This window comes from Oncorhynchus masou, chromosome 22 (assembly GCF_036934945.1).
Source record: "Oncorhynchus masou masou isolate Uvic2021 chromosome 22, UVic_Omas_1.1, whole genome shotgun sequence".
Taxonomy (NCBI): domain Eukaryota; kingdom Metazoa; phylum Chordata; class Actinopteri; order Salmoniformes; family Salmonidae; genus Oncorhynchus; species Oncorhynchus masou.
This window is the reverse complement of record NC_088233.1, coordinates 31,887,334-31,913,722: the sequence shown is the minus strand read 5'-3', so window position 1 is coordinate 31,913,722 and position 26,389 is coordinate 31,887,334. Positions and strand designations below refer to the sequence as shown.

Here is a 26,389-nt window from a genome sequence, read left to right as displayed (position 1 = left end):
TTGTATGTGTGGGATACAGCGATGAGGTAGTCATTCAAAAATCATGTTAAACACTATTGCACCTAGAGTGACTCGATGCAACTTATTTTGTGAATTGTTAAGCACATTTTTACCCCTGAACTTATTTAGGCTTGCCATAACAAAAGGGGTTGAATACTTATTCACTCAAGACATTTCAGCTTTTCAATTTTTATTAATTTGTAAAACTGTATAGAAACATAATTCCAATGACATTAGGGGGTATTGTGTGTAGACCAGTGACAAGAAATCTGTTTAATCAATTTTAAAATCAGGCTGTAAAAGACAATGTGGAAAAAGTGAATACTTTCTGAAAGCACTGTAATTGCTGAGCTGTTGTTAAATGGAGGCAATGAGAAATATTAACCGTGAAAAATCTTCTGAATGAGAAAGATCTTGACTTCATTATCAAAAGATACAGGCTTTTATGTTTTACCAGGTTATAGTTGTCTCCAATTGTGCGAGTGTCATTGGGATATTGAACAGCAGACTATATTCCTGTGTGTGCTCTGTGCAGTTGAGGTTGAAAGGGCATGCACAGTGCAGGGGTAGGGGGAAGGGTGAGTAGACCTCCACTGTAGCCTTGCCACCACCACTTTAAGAAATGAGCAATACCATTACTGGAGTTCTCACCTGGCCGACATCCTGCTCCCCTTTACCAGAGCCCGTCAATCACACAATTACATCCGGCCCACCAATATTAAAACCAAATCCCTCCCAGCCTAGTTTGATTAGAGGGGGGACTGGTCCAAAGGAATTGGTCCTGGCCTAATGCTCAGGGCATCTCCCCAGAGCCTGGGAAGGCAAACCGGGGGGTCACCAGAGTAAATCCTGGCTGGAAAAACACCCCACTGCTTTACAGGTACAGAGACCCGGGCTGGGGCTTAGCTGAAATAGGAACCAGAAGGGCAGGGTGAGGTCTCTTGGCCACAGTGACATAAATTAAGAGGATTTACAAGATTTGGAGAACACACTAACAATACTCTTCCAATGCATTCTCTCTTTGATAATGCACTTTAAGGTTTAAGGGTAGGATAAACAAAACCATAATTCACTGCTTTTATCATTTCAAGCTGAAGCTCCTCAAAGCTGTGTTCTACAGCAGCGTTCAAACGGGCCACAGGAGATGCCTCTTCCGTCTGTTTAAAGATTCTTTACTGACCAGCTGAAACAAACCACTGAAGAACCTTTTTAGGGGAGGTAATGCTCCCCTGGCAGTCAACTAAAGCAAATTCTCAATGAGAGAGATTAATTCACAAACATGCAGGTTCACTAGGAGGATACTGAAACACCCTGTATTTTCACATTGTCATGTAATGTTTTCACCAAAGGAATGTCTCTATCTCCACCATAGTTTGTCCAATGACCAGAGGAAGATCTGGTTGTTTTCAAAATGGAGCTGCTTATTTTCAGTATTGGAGCTAAAGTTGCAGGACTTATGCGCTAAGTTAACAAGATTCTAGATCACCGAATCAATCTTTACCGTTGCAACGCTGCCCGAGGAGGAACTGGCAGAGAGAAAGGTCATACATTTGATTATGAGATCCCAGGTAAAGGAATCTTTCATCGGAACATTGAAAAACACACAAACACTGCAGACTAACAATTTGTTGTTGCAGGGCCAGGTGCTGGACATAATAATCCAGAGCTGTTATAGGTCTCAGAGATTCAGAAGCCAGTATATCTGTGTTGGGGCCGATGCTCTAAGGAGACTCAACCCACAAATCATACAGCAATCTCATAATCCTCTGCTATACTACACAGTGTTCCAACTTCCGCCACCTAAACACATTGTCCACCCTCAAGTGCACGCTGCAGGTAGACATAAAACAAAGCCAACTGGCAGCCACAGACCAGAGGTCACTTAGTCCTAGAAAAACCAAGTCTACAGCCAACTTTCCAGGCCTCTCCAGGCGAAGAGCAATAGCAGTGCTCCAAACAGGGATAAGGCCTCTGCCCAGTCTCTCCCTGTCCACTGGAAGTATCTATTCAAACCCTGACATCATAAAAGGACCAGCAAGCGTCTGAAGCCATGAATCAGGCCTCAGTTTAACACAGACCTGTAAAGCTCAAGTGCCTGGTAGCTCTGGTGTGTCTTAACTACAGAGACCTGCCTTTTCAAACAGGCCTGCTCTTTTACGACACTCCATTACATAATCACCTTGTTGTACACCGACAACAAAGAGTGTGTAAAGTTAATGTTCCGAAACACAAACAAAACCTCGGGAATGCCCAAGTTGAAGCAGAAACCAAGCTGAACAGTTCAGTGCTGTACAGATGTCAGTGTAGAATTGAGAACACGCATCACACTGGCAAAAAAAGGCCATGCAAAAAACAAGATTAGTTTGCTAGATTTGACAACTTTTAAGATCCAAAGCGATCATGTACTGTAATTCCAGAATAAACAACATCCAGCATATCTTTGATTTGCGACACCCTCCACACATAGGGAGACCATCGTGGATGAGTGGACAGTGGCGGAGTCTATTCTACATGCTGTCTAGACAGGCCCAGACACAAACTAGAGGAACCAGGATATGTCAGCCTTGGAACAGGGCCACAAATCTGAAGCTCTGGCGCACAACACAAACCAGACCTTCTCCCAAGCCTTCCTCTACACACTGAAGTTACCCTAGTGATAAGAGAGGTGGGCAGATGACATCAGAGGATACTAAGAGTCTTTTCTGGAAGGGAAGTTAATGCTAAAAGGGCCTTTTAACAACTACCTACCTACCACTCACCCACAGCTGATGGAAGACGTGCACTGAATGCTACAGAAATCATCTACTGACAATCAGATGACGACATGGACAAGAAGAGAAGATCCCACCCTGGCTTTTAAGAGACAGGCCAAGAGTATCCATCTCCTCTAAACCACAAAAAAAACATGGTATTTGCCAAATAACCTGTAATTATTCTAGATTCATCTGCCAACTGACATTGTCAACTTACTCTCAATCAGGGCTCCCCAACTGGTGGCCTGTGGGCAGAATTTGCCCCTTGGCTGATTCCCCCCCCCTTATTTTTGGGGGACATAAAACACTGTAGAAACACCAGCAAATCAACTCTGTGATTCTAATTTTGGAAATATTTTACAAACTCTTCTGATGCATAATAGAGAGGTATATGTGATTGTATACATATGTAAGCAAGGTTTGAAATTATTATTTTAGTCAAATATCTTTGTTTGGGCTTCTTGCAGTCTACAAATTATTTGTAATTATGTTCCGGCCCTCTGGTCACCCACTCAAGAACAACAGAAAATCGTCCCGCAGCTGAATCTAGTTGATGATCCCTGCTCTAGATCTTACAGCAGATTGGTTGTGAAAGTGCCAGGGCCACAATCAAATGAATCATTATGCAAACAGAACCTCTAAAAAGATCTGGAAGTTTATGGGGAAAATGTCCCCCTGAACTACACTAAAGTTAGTTAGACCTGGACTCACCCAAGATGCGTGTAAATCATCTACAAAGCTAACAATCAGGCCCTTTCCTGCCAGTCACCAGTCTGTGTGTTTACTCTGGTGTATAGTAAGACAGTGCATTGGGCTGGCTCCCAAGGTCTGCATGAGCCACACTTCACCCTGGAGGCATGGAGCATTTGGTTTCTTGGCAATAATGGACTACTGAAGGGATGGTTTCAACATGAGTTTATGGATTACAGGCCCAGAGCTGAGAGTGGAGCTGGGGCCTGCAGGGCAGAGGAAGCGCCCTTGTACAGAATGGGAAGGACAGGGACTTGCCTGGCTGTAGATAACATTGATGTGTGGGATGTCAGTCTGGGAAGGGGCCTACTGCAGTTCACAAGCCGCCAGTTTTCTATTTTACACTAGCCTTCATAATGAACTGAAATACTGCATCTGAGTAGTAGATGCATTGCAAGTGTCAGGATGAATTGGTGTAAATTTAAGTCGATTTAGTGACATTTTATTAACCTACTCAGAAATGTCCATAGTCTGGAACCGGTCATGAAATGGGATACATTTGCATACCTTTGCATGAGTCTGCTTGTGCGTACGTGTGTGGCCATTTTCCATGAATGAGAGAGAGTTTTTCTTAAGACCTCAAAGCCAGGTGTCTGGGTTAAGATGTCAACAGCTTACAGCCATCATTTACTGTTCCCACATTTCAAAGAAGCTCGAGATCACCACCATGAATGATTCACAAATGAATCACTGAAGGTTGGAAAGAAAAAGATGAGCTTACATATCCGCTCAAGAGCCAAGCAATATGGCAGTTAAAAACATTACATTTAGTCCTCTTTTTAGTGTCTGTCTATGGGTCCTCCCAAAAGACATTGAAAACATATGACTACATGGCTCTGTGAGCTAAAATGCACTTGAAGACACACAAGGCTACATATGTCACTCTCCCAATGGCTTTATGTGTGACAGGCCGAGTTATTCATACCCTCGGAGCAGGGAGAATCTCTCTCTCTACAAAGTCCTTCTTCAAAGTTCTGCGTTTTATGAGCAGCATTATTTCTAGTGCACACATATAAACAAAGGCTGGTGTGCCTGTCCGCCGACAGTGAATCAGCAGTCTGTGTGACCGCACGGGTCGCGGGTCGGCCTGTTTTCGTGCTCTGCCAATGCTTACATTAGCCTGAGAAAAGCTAAAACTACTCCAAATATTTCCCTCTCCTCCATCCATCCTGCTCTGTTCCGAGCCCACAACACATGGACACATTCCAGGAACAGTGCCACTGGCCAGGATCAGCTCTGTGGAGGTCGCCAAGGATCACTTTTTATGTTTCCTCACATTTTCTCAACAGGGCTCTCACACCTATCAAAATCTACAATAAACAATAAAAGGAATTCTGCTAACACGTCCTAAATGCTGATTTCACTCTTTGGGATGACTTTGGAGCAGATATAGAGAAAGGCATCATATGATCGTCCTACATTTTTTAGCAGCTTGTGCCCTGAATGGAAGTCACAGGTTAAAAACTGCATTAGGGCATTTCAAATTAACAAAGTGCGCTGGTCATAAATTAATATGCAAAAGGATGCTACTCCCCGGCAGACTGTTAGGTTAACTCTACTGTGCAAGTACAAAGCCCAATCATCTGTCACCCCCTAATTCAATCATCAGTCCTCATTCAATTATCCAATATAATATGCAAATACATCCAACAATGGCATAAAAATGCTAATTACGTACATCAGAATAATTAAATTGGATAGGAGCAGTGGAAGAGAGCTGAACTGCCATAAAGTGGAGGCAGATTCTTTAATTAGGACTAAAAGATCTTGGAAATTAGAATCTGTAATCTGCCTATAAATTGCTGCGTGGTTGACTGCGCCTGTGAAGACAAAGACCTTGTAGCAGAGGTTTGAGTCTCAAAGCTCAACTGCTGGCACTGAGGGTCAGGCTTCACATAACTAATGCCCGGCAAGTGGCCTAGGGTGGTCTAGCGGTCAAGGCCGCTGCCTCCGGTCACATGTAGAGCTGCATCATGGGTTTGAATCCAGCACACTTTCTTTCATCTCTATATCCAATAAACTTACAAAGACTTAAATAAATAAAATAAAGCACGGACAACTGTAAGCACTGTAGTCTGCTCTTGGGCCCAGTAGACAGACTATGCATTACCAATCTAACTACAAAATAATTGATTTGAATGGTAAATCTCTAGTCTATTGATAAACTGGGTAAATCAAGATGTAGCCTAGGCCTATTCACAAGACAGGTGAATGCATATTCAATAGGAGTGGAGTGTGTGCGTGCATTGAGTTATTGAGCTTGTTTTGGCTAATCTCATGGGGCCACAGATGAGTAGAGTGTGTATGCCTGCCTGTCACGCGGGAGACCGGGGTTCAATTCCCCGACGGGGAGTAAGGACTCGTTTATAAGGCATATCTAGGGTGTACAATGTAGTCCACAAAGCTAGTCCACAAAGCGGAAAATACGCTTCACGCTTTCTGATATGATTTCCAGCCTGTGGAGTCTCAGCTTTAGGGCTCCCGAGTGGCGCAGCAGTCGAGGGCACCTCATCTCAGTGCAAGAGGCGTCACTACAGACAACGTGGTCTGATTCCAGGCTGTATCACAACCGCCCGTCTTTGGGAATCCCATAGGGTGGCGCACAATTGGCCAAGCATCGTCTGGGTTTGGCCGGTGGAGACCGTCATTGTAAATAAGAATGTGTTCTTAACTGACTTGCCTAGTTAAATAAAAGGTTACATTTAAATAAAATAAAAAACGTTTGAGGAAGCAATCAATTTATTTTTAAGTGTGCGCTGTCTAAGACCCATGATATCATTCACACACACAATCAGTTCGAGGCTTGAGCAAAGATGCTATTGACTGGGAGAGATGTGAGGCGGGGGAGAGGAAGTGAATGAATAAGGTTTTTGCGGACAATCAACTTTGAAATCAGAAATATTTTGCATTATGGTTTGCATATCATCACAAACAAGGTACTAGGGAAGTGAATTGATGTTAATGCTAGATTCTCATTTTCAGTGGGGCGGCAGGTAGTCTAGTGGTTAGAGCTTTGGACTAGTAACGGAAAGGTTGCTAGATCGAATCCCCGAGCTGACAAGGTAAAAATCTGTCATTCTGCTCCTAAACAAGGCAGTTAACCCACTGTTCCTAGGCAGTCATTGTAAATAAGAATTTGTTCTTAACTGACTTGCCTAGTTAAATGAAGGTTAAATAAATTGCAAAATGTGTAGAAAAGCATGATTTTTGCTATAAAACTACACTTTATTCTCTCTGCCTCATGGCAATATGTGTAGAATTGCAGGAAATCAGTTTTAAAACAGCCACAGTTTCTCTCAGCCTAATAGCAACATGTGTGAAATAGCATGAGATTAGCTCTAAAACAAATGTGTCTCTATGCCCAATGGCAAAATGTGTAACATTTTAGGAAGTCCGCTGGCTAGAGCTAGCAACATGTAAGTGGAACAGGCACGGTGCTCTGGTGCTATAAGGGGACATGAGCTGCGCTGATAGACTTTAGTAGATGACGTGAGACACATTTGACAGATGTACCAAAAAAACAAAACATTCTAGTGACAAAGTTTTTAATGTTCTATTATCGATAACTCACTGAATTTTTTAATGTTCTAGTATCGATAAATGACTGAAGTTTTTAATGTTCTAGTATCGATAAATGACTGAAGTTTCGGTCTACCGTGCAACACTAGTAACCTTAGCGCCAGGCCAGGACCCACATTACACTAGAGAAAACTGGCTGCTCCACTGGGACAGAACAATGGACCCCGTTACTCTGAGGGACAATAGACAGCCCAACAGCACAGACGTGGCAACACAGGAATCGTTAAAGAGGTGGCTCGTTGCTTTTTTATGAATCACAAAAAAACGACACCCTCTCTTCATCTAATGATACGTTATCAGAAGCATATAAAGGAAACAGAAGTATCCTCATATGGAAAGACAGGGGTGCTACAGGGCCACACTGACTTCATCTTGACAAACTGTCATTCATCTCATATTTCTGAAACAGAACAGACATGTGAAATGAACAGTTGTCCAAAAGCGATCCATGGTGAAAACTAAACAAATAGCATCAACACTAAAGCTCATGAAAAAAAACACTTGACTTCACTACATACAGTGAGCTCCAAAAGTATTGGGATAGTGACACTTTTGTTTTGGCTCTGTACTCCAGCACTTTGGATTTGAAATGACACAATGACCGAAGTGCAGACTGTCAGCTTTAATTTGAGGGTATTTTCATCCTTATTGGGTGAACTGTTTAGAAATGACAGCAATTTTTGTACATAGTCCCCCCCATTTTAGGGGACTAAAAGTAATGCAGTGTCATTTTGGAGTAACTGACTGTAAATAATAGAATATATTTCTGAACACCGACATTATTATGGATGTTACCATGATTACAGATAATCCTAAATTAATTGTAAAAAATTATGAGTGAGAATGTTAGAGGCATAAATATCATATCCCCCCAAAATGCTAACCTCCCTGTTATTGTAATGGTGAGAGGTTAGCATGTCTTGGGGGTATGATTTTGTGCGTCTAACTTTCTCACTCATCATTATTCACAATTCATTCAGTATTATCTGTCATCATGGTAGCATCCATATGAATGTAGACGTGTTTAGAAACATATTGTACTCTTATTTACAATAAAAGGGACTCCAAAATGGCACAATACATTACTTACCATTGAATTCTATTGGGCACAAAATAATCTGAAACACAACCAAAACTAACAGCATGTAACAAGTTTGTAGAGTCACAAACTTGATGTAGTCTTTTGCGAGCTATGAATGAGACCAAATACTTAACTTTTCACTACTTTAATACACAAAAGCACATTTTTCCAATACCTTAGGTCCCCTAAAATGGGGGTATTATGTACAAAAAGAGCTGTAATTTGACAGTCTGAACTTTAACCTCATAGTCATTGTATCATTTCAAATCTAAAGTGCTGGAGTACAGAGCTAAAACTACCAAAAAAGTGTCACTGTCCCAAAACGTTTGGAGCTCACTGTATTTTAGCACAGTCGTGTATGTTAAAACCTTTACCTGGTTGTCAGGGTGGTTGACAGTGAAGTAGCCTACACAGATGATGACTTCCTGCAGCAGCTCTTCAGAGGAGAGCTGAGAGCAGTACCACAGCAGGGAGCTCACTATGTGGCGGAAGGCAAGGGACAGCCCCTCGGCACCTAGAACAGTCTGAAACATCATCAGCAATTAAACACCACTGAGAAACCAAACACAAAGCAGACACTAGCTAGCTAGAGACATACACTAAAACTAACTGGATAAATGAACAATAGTGCTAAAAAGTAGAGAAATCAACACTATGCTGTACGAGAAGCTGGATTTGCTGAATTAAAAGAGAGGAGAGGGATGGTTATGCTTTAGCGGCTACAGACTGGTTGATTTTGTGTACAGAGACTCTGCTATGGGGTCTCTCCCCAGCCCCAATACCAGGGGGTCCTACCAGAGGGACCCCAATCCCCCTGCAGATGAGATGCTATCAGTGGTCCACAGACAGTATTTATTAAACATGTCAGTATGACTGAGCACCACAGGGTCAGCACAGAAACAAACCACTGGAATCAGTTTGGGGTGTATGGATGATGATTGGACTGGGGACTAAGGGAGAGGAGGGGGTAAACAGTCTCCTAAACAACAGGACTTACCTGAGAGGCCCAATCCTGCTATCAGACCTGAGTCTCACTCCTGTCTACACTCTAAATATAACACTCTGCATACTGTAGACATAACCATCTCCCCCAATGTAATCAGTCTTAGGACCTGGGAAGAACAGTAAGACAAACTAACCCTATATTGTGTCTGTCCATATTGTGTCTGTCCATATTGTCTGTCTATACTGTGTCTGTCAGTGAATGAATGCAAAGGCTGAATATAATGTGTTTTGATGTGCACCAAAGGTTGATGATTAAATGCTATGAATATTATACATTTACTTCAAAATAGACTTTTCCAGTTTGAAATCCACCCCATTTGGTAGCTGATTCTGGAGCCTAGCAAAATGGGCAATGAGAAGAGGGAGCAGCTCAGCATCCACTGTAGTGCTTATTAGTCAGCACTAGTGTGGGGTAATGTGAACCACAAGGTGAAAACAACTCACAGGCCAAAGAATCATTATTTAAAATGTTCATAAAAATGGTACTGAAGCTGACTTCCAGCTGTTTTGAATAGCCTGAGCATGGCGGAGCCGAGGGAGAACGGCCTCTATGTTAATTACCCACAGGCATTAAAATAATTAATAACTTTCCAACTTTCTCCCTCACACCTTTCTGTTTACACACAGTGAAGCTGTCATCCTCTCTTCATCACAGCTGAAAATGTATGGCCCTGGCTACAGCACTAATCACTCAGGTTCATCCGCACTGCTGACCCACTGGGCTCCTTTGAACCTCAGCAGGTGACCCCAGGTCACGGGACAGGCATGTTTATGTCCGAGAGTTCAGCTTTATCCTAAGGAAAAATACTCCAGTCGTAATGGCAGCAGCTCTGAGAACTGGCCTCTGCTGCCCCGATCAGTTACATATGGCCTTGTTGCTGCCAGGAACAGGAAGGAGAGATACTTTCAGTGCTGCTTGATGCTTGTGCACAGGGATATGGGGGTGCTAGTCAATCAAACAGAGGGGCCATAAGGTGACAAGACCCCCTATTTGGAATGTCAGTCTGTGGAATGTGTCCAGCATAATACACCTATGTAACCAGCAAGGCCAGTATATATGAAAAACCTGCACCGCAGCATAATTTATGAGATTACAGTCACTGTAATCAACATCATCTACTGGACCTGAAGGATGAGGGATTCAAGTGTGAGAATGTGTGTCTATTGTACCTCAGAATGAAGAAGAGAGTGTGTGTGTCATACCTGGAAGGCAGACAGGTCGAGCAGGGCGAAGCTGTTGAGGAAGCGGAGGCCTGTTAGGGCCACCTGGATGACCCCGGGGGCGTAGGGCTCCTGTGGGCTCTGGGCAGCCGGCTCAGGCAGGGAGGAGCTGTGGAGCAGGATGCAGTACAGAGTGTGCACCACACCCACCAGGTCTGTGGACTGCAGCAGGGCTGTCAGTCCTGTGGGGTCTGCACGCTTGTTGTCAAATATACTGGGAGACCTGCAGAGGATACAGGGAATATAAATAAACATGTGACATGATCATTTCATTTCTGCTCAATGAACATAGTGACAGAAATGTTATATAGGGAAATTAATTGGATCAGAGTACTCCACATTACAAGATCTCCAAAGTCATTATTGCTTACAAAGAAGTAGATCTCCTTTCTACTAAAAAGCTTAGTTAAAAATATCCTGACTTTTCATTTCATTCTATATCAAGCAGAAGTTGAATTCACAACATAGCTCTTCAGCTTACAGCCAGCAACTGCAACGAGCTAGCCGAGCTGAGTTTGACAACAAGCTGAAAGTCAGTAAACCTGAGAAGGTGTTGGCTGCTCTCCTCACCGCAGTGACCAGAGACCCAGGATGTAAGAGTGAAGGCAGTCTGGTCCCTAGATTTACTCGCTAGACCAGGGCTGTCCCCTCAGATATAAATAATTGGGCCTGCCCTCTTTACCCTGCATGCCTATCGGGTCAAGTGGCTTAACTGGTTACACAGAGAGAGAAGTTGGAGTCTGGTGGCTGTGTGTGAGAAGGTGTCTATGCTCAGCTGTGCAAGTGAAAATGATTGAATAATCAGGGTTAAAAAGCTTGGTCATTACCACTACAACCATAGCCAGAGATATTATTTAATAGTACAACAGTGACACAGAAATGTGGCTCTTATCTTCACCAATTCGGAATCTGAGTTTGCTCCTCCAAGCTGGGCAGAGAACACAGGAATTTGGAAGTAGCTCTGACAACGGCTCCTCTGCCCTTGGCTGCAGAGTCTTCCTGGCAACATGCTGTGTATTCAGGCACATTTAATTAAGGCACACATTACAGGATTGAAAGCAGCGTGTTCGTGCGTCTTAGCCAGGATGCCACCCTGCAGATTAAAGGGATTGGTAACATCATCCTCTCAGTACACATCACAGGTGAGAACAAAACCGGAGTATAATACTGAATTGGCTGGAAGGAGACGTTGCTCTGGTGCCTCAGCTGCCCTCTTCATAAGACTGGAGGCCAGTCAATGCAAACGTCTATAAATAGAGTACAAAATGTACTCTTTCAAACTAGATAAACAGCACTACATCAAAGTCAATGGCATCAGAGAAAACTCATCTCAAATCGCTCCCGTTGTTTTACAGAGTTCCATGAGCTAGCGCTGACAGGAAATTCAGGAATACTCCTGCTGCACAGGCTGTGATTTGCAGGCAGAGAAGAGGCCGTTTGACCTCTGGATGGAACCCACTGTACATGCTGTTACTTGATGTTGGCCAACAGCTCTGTGTGGCAATTCGTAGCTCGGCAAATACATGGTCTCTAATGCCAATTAAATCCCTTGACACAGCAACTGGCATGACCAGAAATATTCCAGGACCATAGTATGCATTCTCTCCAGTATAATCTCATGAACACACAGAGGAACGGGTAAGAATGGAGATAGTTGGCTGGATTAGCAGGGTGTTGATTATTACACAACATCGCTCTGTCCGCTCATTAAAGTTATGGTGCTGTGTTTTCTCACAGATATTAGGTGACAGTCTCAGCAATACTCCCCGTGCTGGTGTGAAGCAGCTGGGCACTGTTACAGCACACAGCAGCTGGAGGGGAGAGGTATACTCGCAGAACAGCATCTACAGTATTGTACGTAAATCAGTCCTGTTGATACTGACTTATGCCAGGTTTTGACAACAGACCTGAACTATTTGAGCTAAAATACATCTGTCCTAATTCAAACTGTGACACGACAGATACTAAAGGGATCTGATGTACCCATATGACACGTGTCTAACTAGCAGGGCAGCATACCTCTACTAAGGGTCATGCTATCTTTGTCAGTATTGCGTCTCAGTCTGTGTGCTTAGCCTCTGTCAGCGGCGCCACTGTGCCTCTCTTAGGGGTGGTCACAGTGACACACGTGGGTGGGTTTCCCCCAGTGTGCTGGAGGCAAGGGTTTATGGTGAGTGACAGAGCACTGGAGTCAAGTAGATGCCTATCTCCATCAACAGTAACGATGGCCTCGCCAGCGCTCAGACTAAAGGAAACCACTGAGTGCGATTAAAAAGTAGGCTGTGTATTTGTTTGGGTTCCAACAACCAGTCTTTATGGGACGGAGGACTTAAAAGATTCAATAGTGAGTCACGCCTGCCATTAGATTTCTGAACTGCCATGTGTGAGGGCTCTGGGAGAAGAGGCAGAAGAAATTTGGTTTTGCACCTAAAACCCTCAAACTTTTACAGATGCACAATTGAGAGCGTCCTGGAAGGATGCATCACCGCAAGGTATGGCAACTGCACCGAACGCAGCTGCAGGGCTCTCCAGAGGTTGGTGCGGTCTGCCCAACGCATCACCGGGGGCAAACTACCTGCCCTCTAGGACACCTACAGCACACGATGTCACAGAAAGGCCAACAACCACCCAAGCCACTGCCAGTTCACCTCACTATCATCCAGAAGGCGAGGTCAGTACAGGTGCATCAAAGCTGGGACCGAGAGACTGAAAAACAGCTTCTATCTCAAGGACATCAGACTGTTAAATAGCCATCACTAGCACATTAGAGGCTGCTGCCCCATATACATAGACTTGAAATCACTGGCCACTTTAATACTGTTTACATATTTTACATTACTCATCTCATATGTATTTACTCTATCTTAGTCTATGCCGCTCTGACACTGCTTGCCCAAATATTTATATATTCTAAATTCCATTCCTTTACTTTAGAATTGTGTCTATTGTTGTGAAATTGTTAGATATTGCTGCACTGTTGGAGCTAGAATCACAAGCATTTTGTTACACCCGCAATAACATCTGCTAAACACGTGTATGTGACAAATAACATTTGATTATTTATTTTTTCACAGGGATGTCTGGAGAGGAGGGTCATAGAGGAAGGGAGACGGCTGCCACCCACCGGCCAGTCACAGCGAAGCACAGCTTACACATGGCGTGCAGCAGAGCGGTAGCCTGATGGAGGAAGGTGGACATCTTGGGGCTCTCGTCCACTGGGCCCTGGACAGACAGGAAGCAGCCGTACAGCTTGTCAATCAGACCCATGTTCACCACATAACTGAGAGAGGGACAAATACAAAAGGAGGATAAGAGTAAATTCACAGGAAATAAACAACAAATTACTAAACCTTCACAATTAAATATTTGATGTCATTCAAGAAGTGTCTCTGTGACATATGTTTTATCCTAACAAAGGCCCTCACTGAGTGCAAATCACCGGCAGCACAGTTGAAATGTGATCTCTCACCTAAGCCCTCTATACTCCCTGTTATTAGTGTGATATCACCAATTTGTCTTGCCAATGACAGGTCTCATGATCATTCTGTCGTAACAGAATCCTTACATTTACATTTGAGTAATTTAACAGATGCTCTTATCCAGAGCATACATTTTCATACTTTTTCTGACTCCAATAAGTCATTAGAAGGTGGTTGTGCCCCCCTGTGCCAGCCCAGAGCTAGGCCCCTGACTGTCTACTGACCTGAGGCTGCCTCACAGCTCAGGTATGCCTTTCCCACCCCACTCAGCCCTACCCACTATAGGGGCCGACAGGGAGGCTCAGCAGTCAATCACAAGACCTCCCAGATGTACCAGATAGTTCAGTCCAGATTCAGGAAGCCTGCCACTGTTCTACACTACATGAGTTCATTCCTTACCCTCTCGGGCTCCGCTTAGCTTATTCCCTCAACTCGCTCCCTCGTTCGCATACCTTTTTTTGTTGGAACTGTCAATCAAAATGGGCTCCTCAAGGCAGGTAATTCCTATTTTTTCAACCTCCACAATAGGTCATCTGACACTTGAACCACGGCCCCTTGTTATGACTTCATCCTCTTCCACAACTTCACTAGAGCTGAAAGGAGCTTTCCACGCACAGTTGTGCACAATGCCTGGTCCAAAGTCTGTTTGAAAAGCTGTTCAGTCTTGTCCCTGTGTGTTTCAACTTATGACCTACATGCATCTGTATGTTTCTGACACTGGTAGGAGATAAGTATGGTACAAAGCCCGGTGAGTGATTGGTAATGAGAAATGAAGACTTAGAAGGGGAATGCTGATGTTCTCTTTCTGTGTGATCTACAGTTCACCATAATGGGGAAAAAAAGTGTTGCTGAAGTTACCATCTTTTTGATCTTATTTCCTCCCTACCATCACATACATAATTTGAGGCAGAGGAGGTAAATCTTTCATTGCTTGCAGGGATTACTAGTCTGACGACACCATTTTTCTCAGGCTCTCCCTTGTCTCCAGGGTTACGACTGGGTCATAGTATGAGTGTTAGGCCTGGTGCAGCTGCTCTGGTCAGATGAATCATTGGCTGTGGGAGGGATGATGTGAAGACTCCACTCTTCCCGAAGGTCTGGGCCTGCCTTTCCTCACCGCCCCACAGTGCCTGGACAGACACAGCCCCTGCTACTCAAAGGCCACGCTCAAGAGGATGTTGCAAACTTTCAGGAGTGTTCTTTGTTTATGTTGCCTCAAGTAAAAAACATGACATATTACTTTGCTGAGGAGTTTGATCCAGAACGTGTGAAAAAGTAGTTTTTGGACAGATACCAGAGGACACCCTCTCTCACCCTCACTCCAAGCCCCTGGCAAGAACATTATCTGACCTTTTCTAAAGGGAGCTGACCTTTTGTAGTAATCTTTTCAACGAAAGGCTATTTCTGATAGTAAGTAAGTTGGCTTAATTTCAGTGGTTCCCCAGATCAACCCTAAAGGAGAAAGTAGAGATAGGACAGAGGTGTTGTGACAGGGAGGAGGGCCGTAGTAGCGTAATGTGTGGTTTGAGAGAGAGGAGGAAGAGCTTACCTGATGAGGTCATGGGCCCGGGTGTTGAATGGCTCCATAGGGGAGGTCTTGGTCTTGGTGTCTGGTGATAGGATGCGAGGGGCGTCTCCGCGGCCACACTCGGGAACATAGGGAAGAATAAGACTCAGGATGGTAGCGCTGGTCTGCAGCAGGCCGGTGGTCAGCCCCTCAAACACCTGCTTGTTCACACTGCGACCGAAGATGGACTTGTCTTCATCTGGGACGAACAGCTGAGAAAAAGACAGTGTGGTCAGTCAAGAGTTCCGTAAACCTCTATGTCACAGTACAGTCTGTACCAGTAGCTCTATACCTGCTCTTTCAAGCTAGCTTGTATCACATACAGCCTTGGCTTGTCCTTGTCAGCTTGCCAAGTCCTCTGTCAAAAAAGGAATCTTGACATTGATCGATCACAGTGCAAAACTGACAGTGTCCCAGGCAGTCACATTATCCACCAACAGCAGAGTTCAACAGAAGACCAGCTCATTGCAACCTCAGTTTGACTTCTACAACACAGGCCAAGGCCATTTGTATTGGTTGGGATCCTGATACGGCATGGGAACAACAACACAAGTGTTATTGTATAAATCATCAGGTGTGGGTCATACCAGACTACTGCTGCTGCCATATGAGAGGTCTCAGAGGTATTCCATCCCTGGTAACAAGGAAAGACAACCGGATAATGAGATTGTAGAGAAAACCACTGGAACTAACACAGGGGGGTGGTCTGTGTTCACCATCATCTGTGATATTAAACCAAATGCTCCCCTTACCCATACCTCATATACATAGACGGGATGATAGAAATTGCAGCATACTGATTCCTCTGACATGATTGTGGACTTTTTAAAAATGTCATATTTTCATGTTAGTTATCCCAAACTCTTTATTACCAGAAGAGCACAAGCATCTGAAATATTCCAAGAAATGTTTATGAAGATATATTAAGAGTCTCAGGGTATATAAAGACTCAGGTCATGGTGTTCTGGTGACAGGAGTGTATATCCCCTTTTAGTTCAGTGACATTTTTGCATGTGTGTGTGTATATTGAGGTTAAGGTTTAGTTTTAGAAATAAGGAGAAGGTCAGGCAAAATGTCTGAACCATCTCATTTAAATTAATGGTTAGGGCAGCATGCTGACAGCGTTAGTAAATCCACCAACATTCTCCACAAATCGAATTAAAGAGGGACAAGCACAGACGCCGGCACTCTACCTCCACCCACTTCCAAAAAACACACACACACACACACACACACACACACACACACACACACACACACACACACACACACACACACACACGTTCTTACGCAGACTATTCATGAGTCCCATGTTCGTCAGTGTCCAAGACGTCTAAATAAGTTAACGTTGTCCTGTTTAACATGTCAGTTGTCAAAGCAGCTGTGGGGATATACGTTTTATATAATCTGAAGCATACAGACTAACCTCCCCCTCCGTGCCCTAAGGAAACATGACTGCTTTGAATTGGAAGTCAGGGCTGGAGAAGGAAGCCCCAAGAGTTCATGCATGTAGCAAAGCCCATGTCTTTGCCTTGTCCGGTCTGTGCAGTCACCACCATTAGATGTTTACAGTCTCTGAAAGAGTGCTAAAGGTTTTTGACTGACATATAACCCATCCACCATACTGCCTGCTTCAGTCTGTCATTCCCTAAAGCCCAGAAGTATCTGTGTGGCTGAGGTGGAGGCTGAGGTGGTGGCAGGGCCAGGATTTGTACTGCAGCGTGGGTCTCTGTGTGGCTGAGGTGGAGGCTGAGGTGGTGGCAGGGCCAGGATTTGTACTGTAGCGTGGGTCTCTGTGTTTTATTAACACTGTGCCAGGAAGGAACAAATGCTGGCGATGTGGCCATGGTTTTTCAGCACTCACAGTGTTGCATATCGTCAGGAGAATTTACATAGACAGAGCCATTGAGAGGGATTCATTAAACAGCTTGGTCCTTGGGAATACGATCTACAGTTCTGATCATGACATTCAACCTTCGTAAGTATTACACAACGTTCAGGGACTTACGCTTCCATACAAATAACATCTTTGAATAATACATGCGTTGTTTAAGTGAACATACATTTAATGTAATGCCATCATAGCAATAATGATAGTAATAAGTGATGTTTTTATGGTGTGGTGAAAAGACACTTACTGTGAGCTGATGCAGCAGCAGGTCCATGAGGGAGGCTACCTTATTGCTGAACAGAACGTAGGAGCAGTTGAGGTGGCAGCGAGAGCATGCCAGAAAGTATATGTTTACAGCAGCACATAGGGACCTGAGGAGAGCGAGAGAAAGACAGAGGGAGAACCAGATGAATCCCTTGTCAGAAGTCAAACTAAATAGTTAAATTTCAACACTAGTGTTACAGTGTAGGTGTTCATCCCCAGGCATTGACATGGCTATTTGAAGTAATCAGGAAGCCAAAACACACTCCACCAAATGTGTGGTTCCTTAAGGGCACAATGTTATCTTTGGAAGGGTTGAAAGTATATACTGTCATTTATGTAACAGTAGGTAAGCAGAATTCAGAAACCCAGTCATATCAACTACACTGAACAAAAATATATAATGCAACATTTTCAAAGATTTTATCGAGTTTCAGTTCATATAAGGAAATCAGTCAATTGAAATAAATAAATTAGGACCTAGTCTATTGATTTCACTTGACTGGGAATACAGATATGCATCTGTTGGTCACAGATACCTTAAAAACAAAAAATATGTTTGTGGATCATAAACACAGTATCTGGTGTGAACACCATTTGCCGCATGCAGCAGCGACATCTCATTCGCATAGAGTTGATCAGGCTGGTGATTGTTGCCTGTGGAATGTTGTCCCTCTCCTCTTCAAATGGCTGTGTGAAGTTGCCGGATATTGGCTGGAACTGGAACATGCTGCCGTACACATCAATCCAGAGCATCCCAAACATGCTCAATGGGTAACATGTTTGGTGAGTATGCAGGCAAGAACTGGGACATTTTCAGCTTCCAGGAATTGTGTTCAGATCCTTGCGACATGGGGCCGTGCATTATTATGCTGAAACATGAGGTGATGGCTGGGGATGAATGGCGTGACAAATGGGCCTTAGGATCACGTCACAGTATCTGTGCACATTCAAACTGTCATCAATAAAATGCAACTGGGTTTGTGGTCCGTAGCTTATGCCTGCCCATACCATAACCTTACTGCCCCCATGGGTCAGTGTCCACAACGTTGACATCAGCACACTGCTCGCCCACACAATGCCATACACGCAGTCTGCCCGGTACAGTTGATACTGGGATTCATCATTGAAGAGCACTTCTCCAGCACGCCAGTAGCCATCGAAGGTGAGCATTTTCTCACTGAAGTCGGTTACGACTCCGACCGGCAGTCGGGTCAAAACCCTGGTGAGGACGACGAGCACGCAGACGAGCTTCCTTGAAACAGTTTCTGACAGTTTGTGCAGACATTCTTTGGTTGTGCAAACCCACAGTTTCATCAGCTGTCCGGGTGGCTGGTCTCAGACGATCCCGCAGGTGAAGAAGCTGGATGTGGAGGTCTTGGGCTGGCGTGGTTACACGAGGTCTGCGGTTGTGAGGACGGTTGGATGTACTACCAAATTCCCTAAAGCGACATTAACATTCAATTAATTGGCAACAGCTCTGGTGGACATTCCTGCAGTCAGCACGCCAATTGCACACTCCCTCAAAACTTGCAAATTTTAGAGTGACCTTATTTGTCCCCAGCACAAGGTACTGATCATGCTGTTAAATCAGCTTCTTGATATGCCACACCTGTGAAATGCTCACTAACAAGGATGTAAACCAATGTGAGCACAACATTTGAGAGAAATAAACTTTGTGTGTATGGAACATTGCTGGGAACTTTTATTTCAGCTCATGAAAAATGGGACCAACACTTGTCGTGTTTATATTTTTGTTCAGTATACTTATAGCTCTACCCCCTCACTACTAGTCAACTGGTTATCCAGAGCTAGGGACAGTAATAAGACAAGAGATCTGCAGAACCAGTGGAGCTCGGTGCAAATCACAGTCACTCCAATCTGGAGTCTGATCCTGCAGTGCTTCCTCTGTGGCGATAAGGCCATTCCTCTCAGCAGCTCCTCAGCTCAGAGCCTAAAGGCAGGCCTCTGTATTATGTCTGCTTTAAACAAACCCTATGAGAAGATTCATGCCACAGATAACTGATGAATAATTCTGCTCTGACTGCTGCGCCCCCTTGTTTCATCACTTAATATTTTCTGACATCTGTATATTTTAGCCAATAGAAGAGTGGCGTGTCCTATCTGCTCTGAGGAAGAATGGAATCTGGCTTTCCTATTCAAGAGTAGGCCATGTTTATTTCAACTGGTAAACATTTTGATATCTCCCGCAACATTCACATCTGCAACGCATTTCCACTCCAACCTAGTTGGCATTTAGAATATAGCAGAGACTGATGTAGGCCTAGGTTGATAGGTCTGTCAATAACTTCCTCATGACCAAAATTACTCATCTTGTTTCATATGCTAGTGGGGAGATCTGTAATTTGTTCTATATCATTATTGACATTGTAGTGTAAAGCTGTCAGACATAGAATTTGGTGATAATGTGAGAAGTATTACATTGTGAGTAATGGGAAAGTATCCAAATAGTCCCATCAATGTCTGGTTAAGAACTCTGGGGTTTGCTTGCTTAAAACTTTTAAACACCTTACTATATGAGTATCATATGCTGTATGTGTATAGGCATTCTAGCCAAATAAAATGTTGGGATCTTTTCCGTCACCATTTTAAATACAAATTCCTGAGAAAATGCAAACCAAAACAACATGATTTGGTGTGTTGATCCCTGTTTCTGCCAAACGCCTCGCTTAATAAGATCTGTTTTCCAGGAATGCACAAAAACACAAATGCCACATTAATTCTATTGTCCATTAATAGTCTTGGAGTGGGTGGAAGAAGGCAGCCATCATGGTTGAGTGGAATGATAACACAGCCTCTATTGGGCTAAAGTGAAGTAACGTGAGAACCCCACCAAACTGTGCTCTCTGGGCAGCCGACCAGAACCGGGGCTGCCTCAAATTATAATTTTGTAATTCAGCCACAAGTCAGTTTTTCAGTGACAGATTTCCACCATTGGAAACACTGCAAACCAATGGAATGAAATAGTAGCTTTCCTCTCAGTCTGATGCTGTGCTGCTTTTAATGTGTTCATTCTGTATGTACAGAGATGAAACCAGGCTATTATCACTCCCATGCCTGACACAGAAGGGAGAAAATCCATTTCAGGTTAAGATTCTTTCAGTTACTGTGATGGAATGCAAGGTGTCCTTATCGAATTAAACAAGACAGGGTGTCAAAACATAGGGAAGGTTAACTGACAGGGTAGGCTGATCCTGTTACAACACTGACATCGTCCTACATGAAAAGGCCTCGGAAATCTATAAGACATAGAAATTATGAGGAGAGGGAGCAAGAGAGCAGTCCTAAAACACAGACTACTAAATGGAAGATGAATGATGACAAAATGTCAGTATTTATTAAATAACTTGTAAATAATAGGCTACAAAAGCAAAGCCCGAAATGGATTAGGCAAACACCATCTTCACAATGTTTCTATAATAACCTGTCAACCATAGCACCCTGGTTTTACTCCATGCGTAAGTGGAGGCTGCCCTACCCAGAATGTCATTATCCATGTTGGGAGTTGGGGGGGGAGAGACAGGCCAGTCCCCAGGTGGCTGCCACCCTTATCCAGCAGATTAAAGGGCACATCCCTCATTTCTTTAATCTTATTAGAGAGAAAAACAGCTGTTGACTGCTTCCATTCTCTTCACAAACCCATAGGACAGAGATGGATCTAAAGGCACATTTAGCTGTAAATGTCAACATATCAAATGTATGCAGACAATGTTCAATCTTATGTAGAACATGCATTTCATTTGGTAGAAGATAATATATTATGAATTATATCATACTGAATAAAAATATAAATGCAACATGCAACAATTTCAAAGATTTTACTGAGTTATAGTTCAAATAAGGAAATCAGTCAATTTAAATGAACTCAATTGGCCCTAATCTATGGATTTCACATGACTGGGCCACTGGGGAAACAGGCCCAGCCAATCAGAATGAGTTGTTCCTACAGCTTTACTACAGACAGAAATACTCCTTAGTACATTGCTCATGAAACATAGGACCAACACGTTAAATATTGCGTTTATATTTTTGTTCCGTGTATATTTAAGCAATAAGGCCCAAGGAGGTGTGGTATATGGCCAATATACCATGGCTAAGGGCTGTTAGGCACGAAGCAATGCCTTATTGCTATTAATCGACTGGTTACCAACGTAATTAGAGCAGTAAATTAAATGTTTTGTCATACCCGTGGTATACGTGTACGACATATACCACGGCTGTTATACCACGGCTGTCAGCCAATTAGCATTCAAGGCTCGAACCATCCAGTTTATAAAGAATTTTAGGATAGGAATCCATTCCATTCTAATTCGAATCACCACACACACACTCAACCAAACAGTCAGATCTGAAGTTATGAACATCCTACCGACTTCTCACAATAGACTCAGTCAACTGCTCATTTAATGAGCATGCAATTGCTTTGTAACACAGATAATCAGGCATGTCTTAAACCCACTTTAAACAAATGGCGAGAATGTCAAAGGCACGTTTGAACAATGTCCTTACAGCAGCTCATACAATGAGCAATCTCAGTGATCTGTCTTTTGCTCCATCCCACCTAAATCGGTATGATTAGCATGACACCTGATATCATCCAGTCTCCTGGAATCTCTGTTGCTGTGCCCCCTCAACGACAGGCTCAATGATTTTGAGGAGCAATTTAGTAAAGTGCCACGCTAGCCCGCCTCGTGTTACCGTGCAGTATGTAGGTAGTGTTGGTTGACCCACGAGTGCCAATCCATCCTAACAGGCAGCATTCCTCCACCTACATAGCTCTGGGCTGCCCATTTGACCGCGTGCCACGCCCACAGCTGGAACCCATCATTTGGTGCCTGCTCCACCTGCCAGACTTCACCCAGCAGGAAACACAACGGGCACTTTGTTAATCTGAGAATAATGAAGCCTTATCTTGTAGACGCGGGATTAGGTTCCACTGCTGGCCCATACTGACAGGTTGTATAGAGAACGAGGTAGAGAGAGAGCCCGAGAGAGAAGAGGAAGAATCCTAGCGAGATGGAGATAATTAGCAATGTAATCTCCTCACCTACTGTAAACTGCTTAACCCCAGTCAGCCACAGCAGAGCTGATCACCTTACTGGCCTGATGAGGCCATAGGCACACAGCGATCTCAGGCTAGGAGTTACTGTAATAATAATCATCAGAATTATTTGGTGGGTGCTTATATTTGTCCTATTTCACACAGGTACAAGTGTAGAGTGCTAGATAGACTAGAGACACACTGACTGGAGAACACCTTGACCTGGGACAGCCCTACACCATGCAGCCCTGTGGGGATCACCCTGGGTGGCCGACCGGCTCGGACATAACAGGGGGGCTGGGGGATTGGGAGTGTCACTGACCTCTGTGGCTGAATTAAAACTCTTAAGTTTAAACCGTCCCAGAATCCATAGAGTATCCCAGGGGCTGATAGACAGATGGCTGGGAAGGGAAAATTAGAGCGAAGGTCAGGATCCTCCCCACCCCCACATAGTATAGTACTGCTCAAATACCCCAGGAGACACTTAGGGCTCAAGAGTATTTAACAGTATTTTCTTAGTGACATAAACAACAGAAACAGCATAATAGTTTAGGGTACTGGGACAATACCAAGTAGACTCCCCTTACATATAGATGTTTCCAATTTTCAGAAGTCTAGCACTTCCTATCTTGCAAAGACAACAGGACATCAACCATGTAAAAGACTCTTTATGCTTTTTGTCACTGGGTTATCAAGCAGGAGATCGTTCCACCTAAACCTCAAGCTCACGTTTCCCAATGTCCCTGTGCTTTTCCTATGTGCCCAGTAAGGCCTGACCATGGAAATGCTGCAGAAATCTGATCAACTTCCAGATCAGGTTGAATCCCTGCTGTTCAACAAAGAAAATTTGTGTTCAAGAAAAAAAAAAAAATCCTAACATGCTGTCCACACTGCTCATGTTGCAAAATGAATCTACACATACATGTTATTCAATCACTGCACCCACATTGCTCACGCGCGCCAACGAACGTCTGCGTTGCCAAGCACTAAAATAGAAGTCCGTTCCATTTGTGGCGCTGAACGCAGTGCAAGTCCTGCCTCTTCCATCTCCTCATTGGTTTATAGGAGCAGATACCCAAGTGCCATCTCGTCATTGGTTATACCCACGTGGGTGATTGAAAGATGAACCGAGGTCGGTCGTTCGTGGTAATACACCTTATTATGAAAGTTGGCTGCCAATCGCCATATAAAGTCCAAAGAAGAAAAATACTGGAAGGAGGAGAGATGACTAAAAAAGATTTGGTTTACCATTTTGTGTGTGGATTAATTGTTGGAGTTGAGGACCTTGTGCATTTCAGGTAAAATAAAATAACTTACATTTATATCCCAGGACAAATTAGCTAGCAACTGCAAGCTAACTAGCTAAATTGCCATAAATGTTTAGTGCTTTCCGACCTATCCCCAAATTAATATAATTGGTTCAGAGTTTGTTTTGATATTTCAACCTGCGTGTCGTGATCGCGTTTGGTGTGGGGCGACAAAATCAATTTGCGCACGGTGTAAGCCAAAACACAAGGTGAAGAGCAAATCCATTTCCTGGTACCGTCAAACAATCCCTTCATTCACTGCTATCGAAATGGCATTTCATTTGATTCTCCTGTTGATCTATCTGATACCCTGAGTGCTTCCAAGATGTCCATTCTGCCTGTCATGCCACACCGGCTGGGTATATACTGGGAGAAATCTGATGAGCCGTCACGCATCACACACACATGCAAGCACACACTCACTCACTCGTACCCTATAACGACATCCTGAAAGGAAACCACAGGTAGCAGCTTTGATTTCACTGGACACACTCAGTAATGTGACAGAGGTGGTCAACTACAATAGTGTTTTAACATGCAGTGTCCTAAGACGTCTCTCTAAAACTAGAAAGCAGCTCGTTCCATTTTCAGCAAGGTAGGACAGGGGCCCCTGTTCCACTTATCACTTAGATAAAATGGATACCACAACCACAGTCATATTGAATGGTCTCTTCTCCCCACTCTAAAGGAATAAACAATTCTCTAAAATTCAACTCAAAGTTATAAGACTGGCTCTTCAGCCCTTCAGATAGGCCAGTATGTCTGGTCTAACGCTGGCTTGTCTTCTCTCTGAGTTATACTCCAGCAGCACCAGAGACGGGCCCATATGCTGACAGGCTCTGGTGCTGAGCCCAGATATCACTGGGACACCAGTCCCATCTCTCTCCCCCTCTCTACTCCCCAGTGACCCCTTCTGGGAGACAAAGGGACATGTCCCATAAACACGCAGTAGTTGTCACAAGGTTGGAATACTTGAAGAAAGCATCCATCTTTCCTTAACACATCTGAGAAGTGTTGGATTTGTTAAAGTAGTGAAATGAAAACCTTGCTTTTGCTAATCAATTCACACAGTGATTTCCCCAAAGCGAGGAAGGATGTGCTGATAAAGTTTTAAAAAACGCAGTCAGAACGACACCTCAGTTTACCCTCCACCTAATCCACACCTCCAGCCTGGGGCAAAACATTTTCTCACCATATACTAATAGTGACACTGAAGATAAGAGTCTCCAGAGGCAGAGAGAGCAGAGCAGAGGCGCTGCCTGGTGAGGATCTGGGATCATTTACAGCTTGTTTTAGACAGCTCTCCCCCTCCTCCCCTAGGGAACACAACACTCTCCACTCAGAATCCCACAGAGCACACACTTGCACTGCTCCAATAAAAAATATACATTCATTGAAGGATTTTTAACAATAGTCCCTCAAGTTAAGATTGAAATACACAACTTTATTAGGAAGATTATTTATTTATTATTATTTAGATGATTGAACGATTTTCAAAACTACAAAATTACTCTCCAGGTGCAGACCAATTAAGGTTGATCTTCACATGCAAGTAAATATGGTTTATGCATGACTTTCCACGTTAACATCTTTGACATATTCGACAAACTGCTATATTCATGTTAATGAGAGTTGTTGCTCTGCTAGTCTAGACAGGGATCCAGCGGCAACAGGGTTACACAGGGACATTAGCAGAGCCTCACTGAGGAATTAGCTCATTAATGTAATGGTAACGAGGTGGAGTGGACCTCCCAGAGGGGTAATATTGCCCGAGCATCTCCAACTCTGCAGTTTACTTTTTTTGTAAATCACTCAGCTTATCTGAGAGGAGGCGATCAATACGGCAGCATTACTGTAAACAGATAATGTAGCGAGCGCTGTGGTTAGTGTCTGTCTCACAGACACCGCCCATTACGCCATCCAGATGAGAAATAGTGATTAGTGGACAGAAAGACCATGTCCTTGTGTTGCATCTCATCACCACTGTAGCTCTCAATGTTCTCTTCCCTTGACCTGACTTGACTCCCTTACCTTTCCTATTTTGTAAATGTGTGTGTTTATAGAATGTGGGTGGAGTAATACATGTTTAACCAGGCACAGGACTACATTGAGTGTGGGCGGGGTGTGTCTGAGGGGCTGGATTGATATGCTCTGGAGGGTTATCCCAGGTTCAGACCCTAGTTCATAGCAACAACCCCAGGCCTTCTACTCTACAGCACAGAGACGGTCTATAGACAGACAGCCTATCACAACCTGAACCAATCAATACCAACAAACACCATAGGTGGTGGTTAGACCATTCAGCTGTCCAGACAGGACCTGGCAACACGTCGCATGTTTTGCCATTGGCAACATCATGAATACGGTCACTAAATACTGTTAAAAGTATAATACTATTGATAGATATATATATATATATATATATATCTATCT

General features: G+C 43.7%; 1 protein-coding gene across 4 annotated transcripts in view; it reads right to left on the bottom strand.

Moving 5' to 3' along the window:
* Window positions 1-26,389, bottom strand: part of scaper (S-phase cyclin A-associated protein in the ER) — a 133,794-nt gene that overhangs the window by 3,567 nt on the left and 103,838 nt on the right. For all 4 annotated transcript variants that reach the window (XM_064929909.1, XM_064929910.1, XM_064929911.1 and 1 more), the window contains exons 24-28: window positions 17,574-17,697; window positions 15,418-15,647; window positions 13,514-13,669; window positions 10,372-10,612; window positions 8,538-8,687 (exon numbers count right to left, since the gene is read on the bottom strand). In XM_064929909.1, coding sequence (XP_064785981.1) covers window positions 8,538-8,687; window positions 10,372-10,612; window positions 13,514-13,669; window positions 15,418-15,647; window positions 17,574-17,697 — 901 coding nt within the window. The remainder of the gene's footprint in view (window positions 1-8,537; window positions 8,688-10,371; window positions 10,613-13,513; window positions 13,670-15,417; window positions 15,648-17,573; window positions 17,698-26,389) is intronic.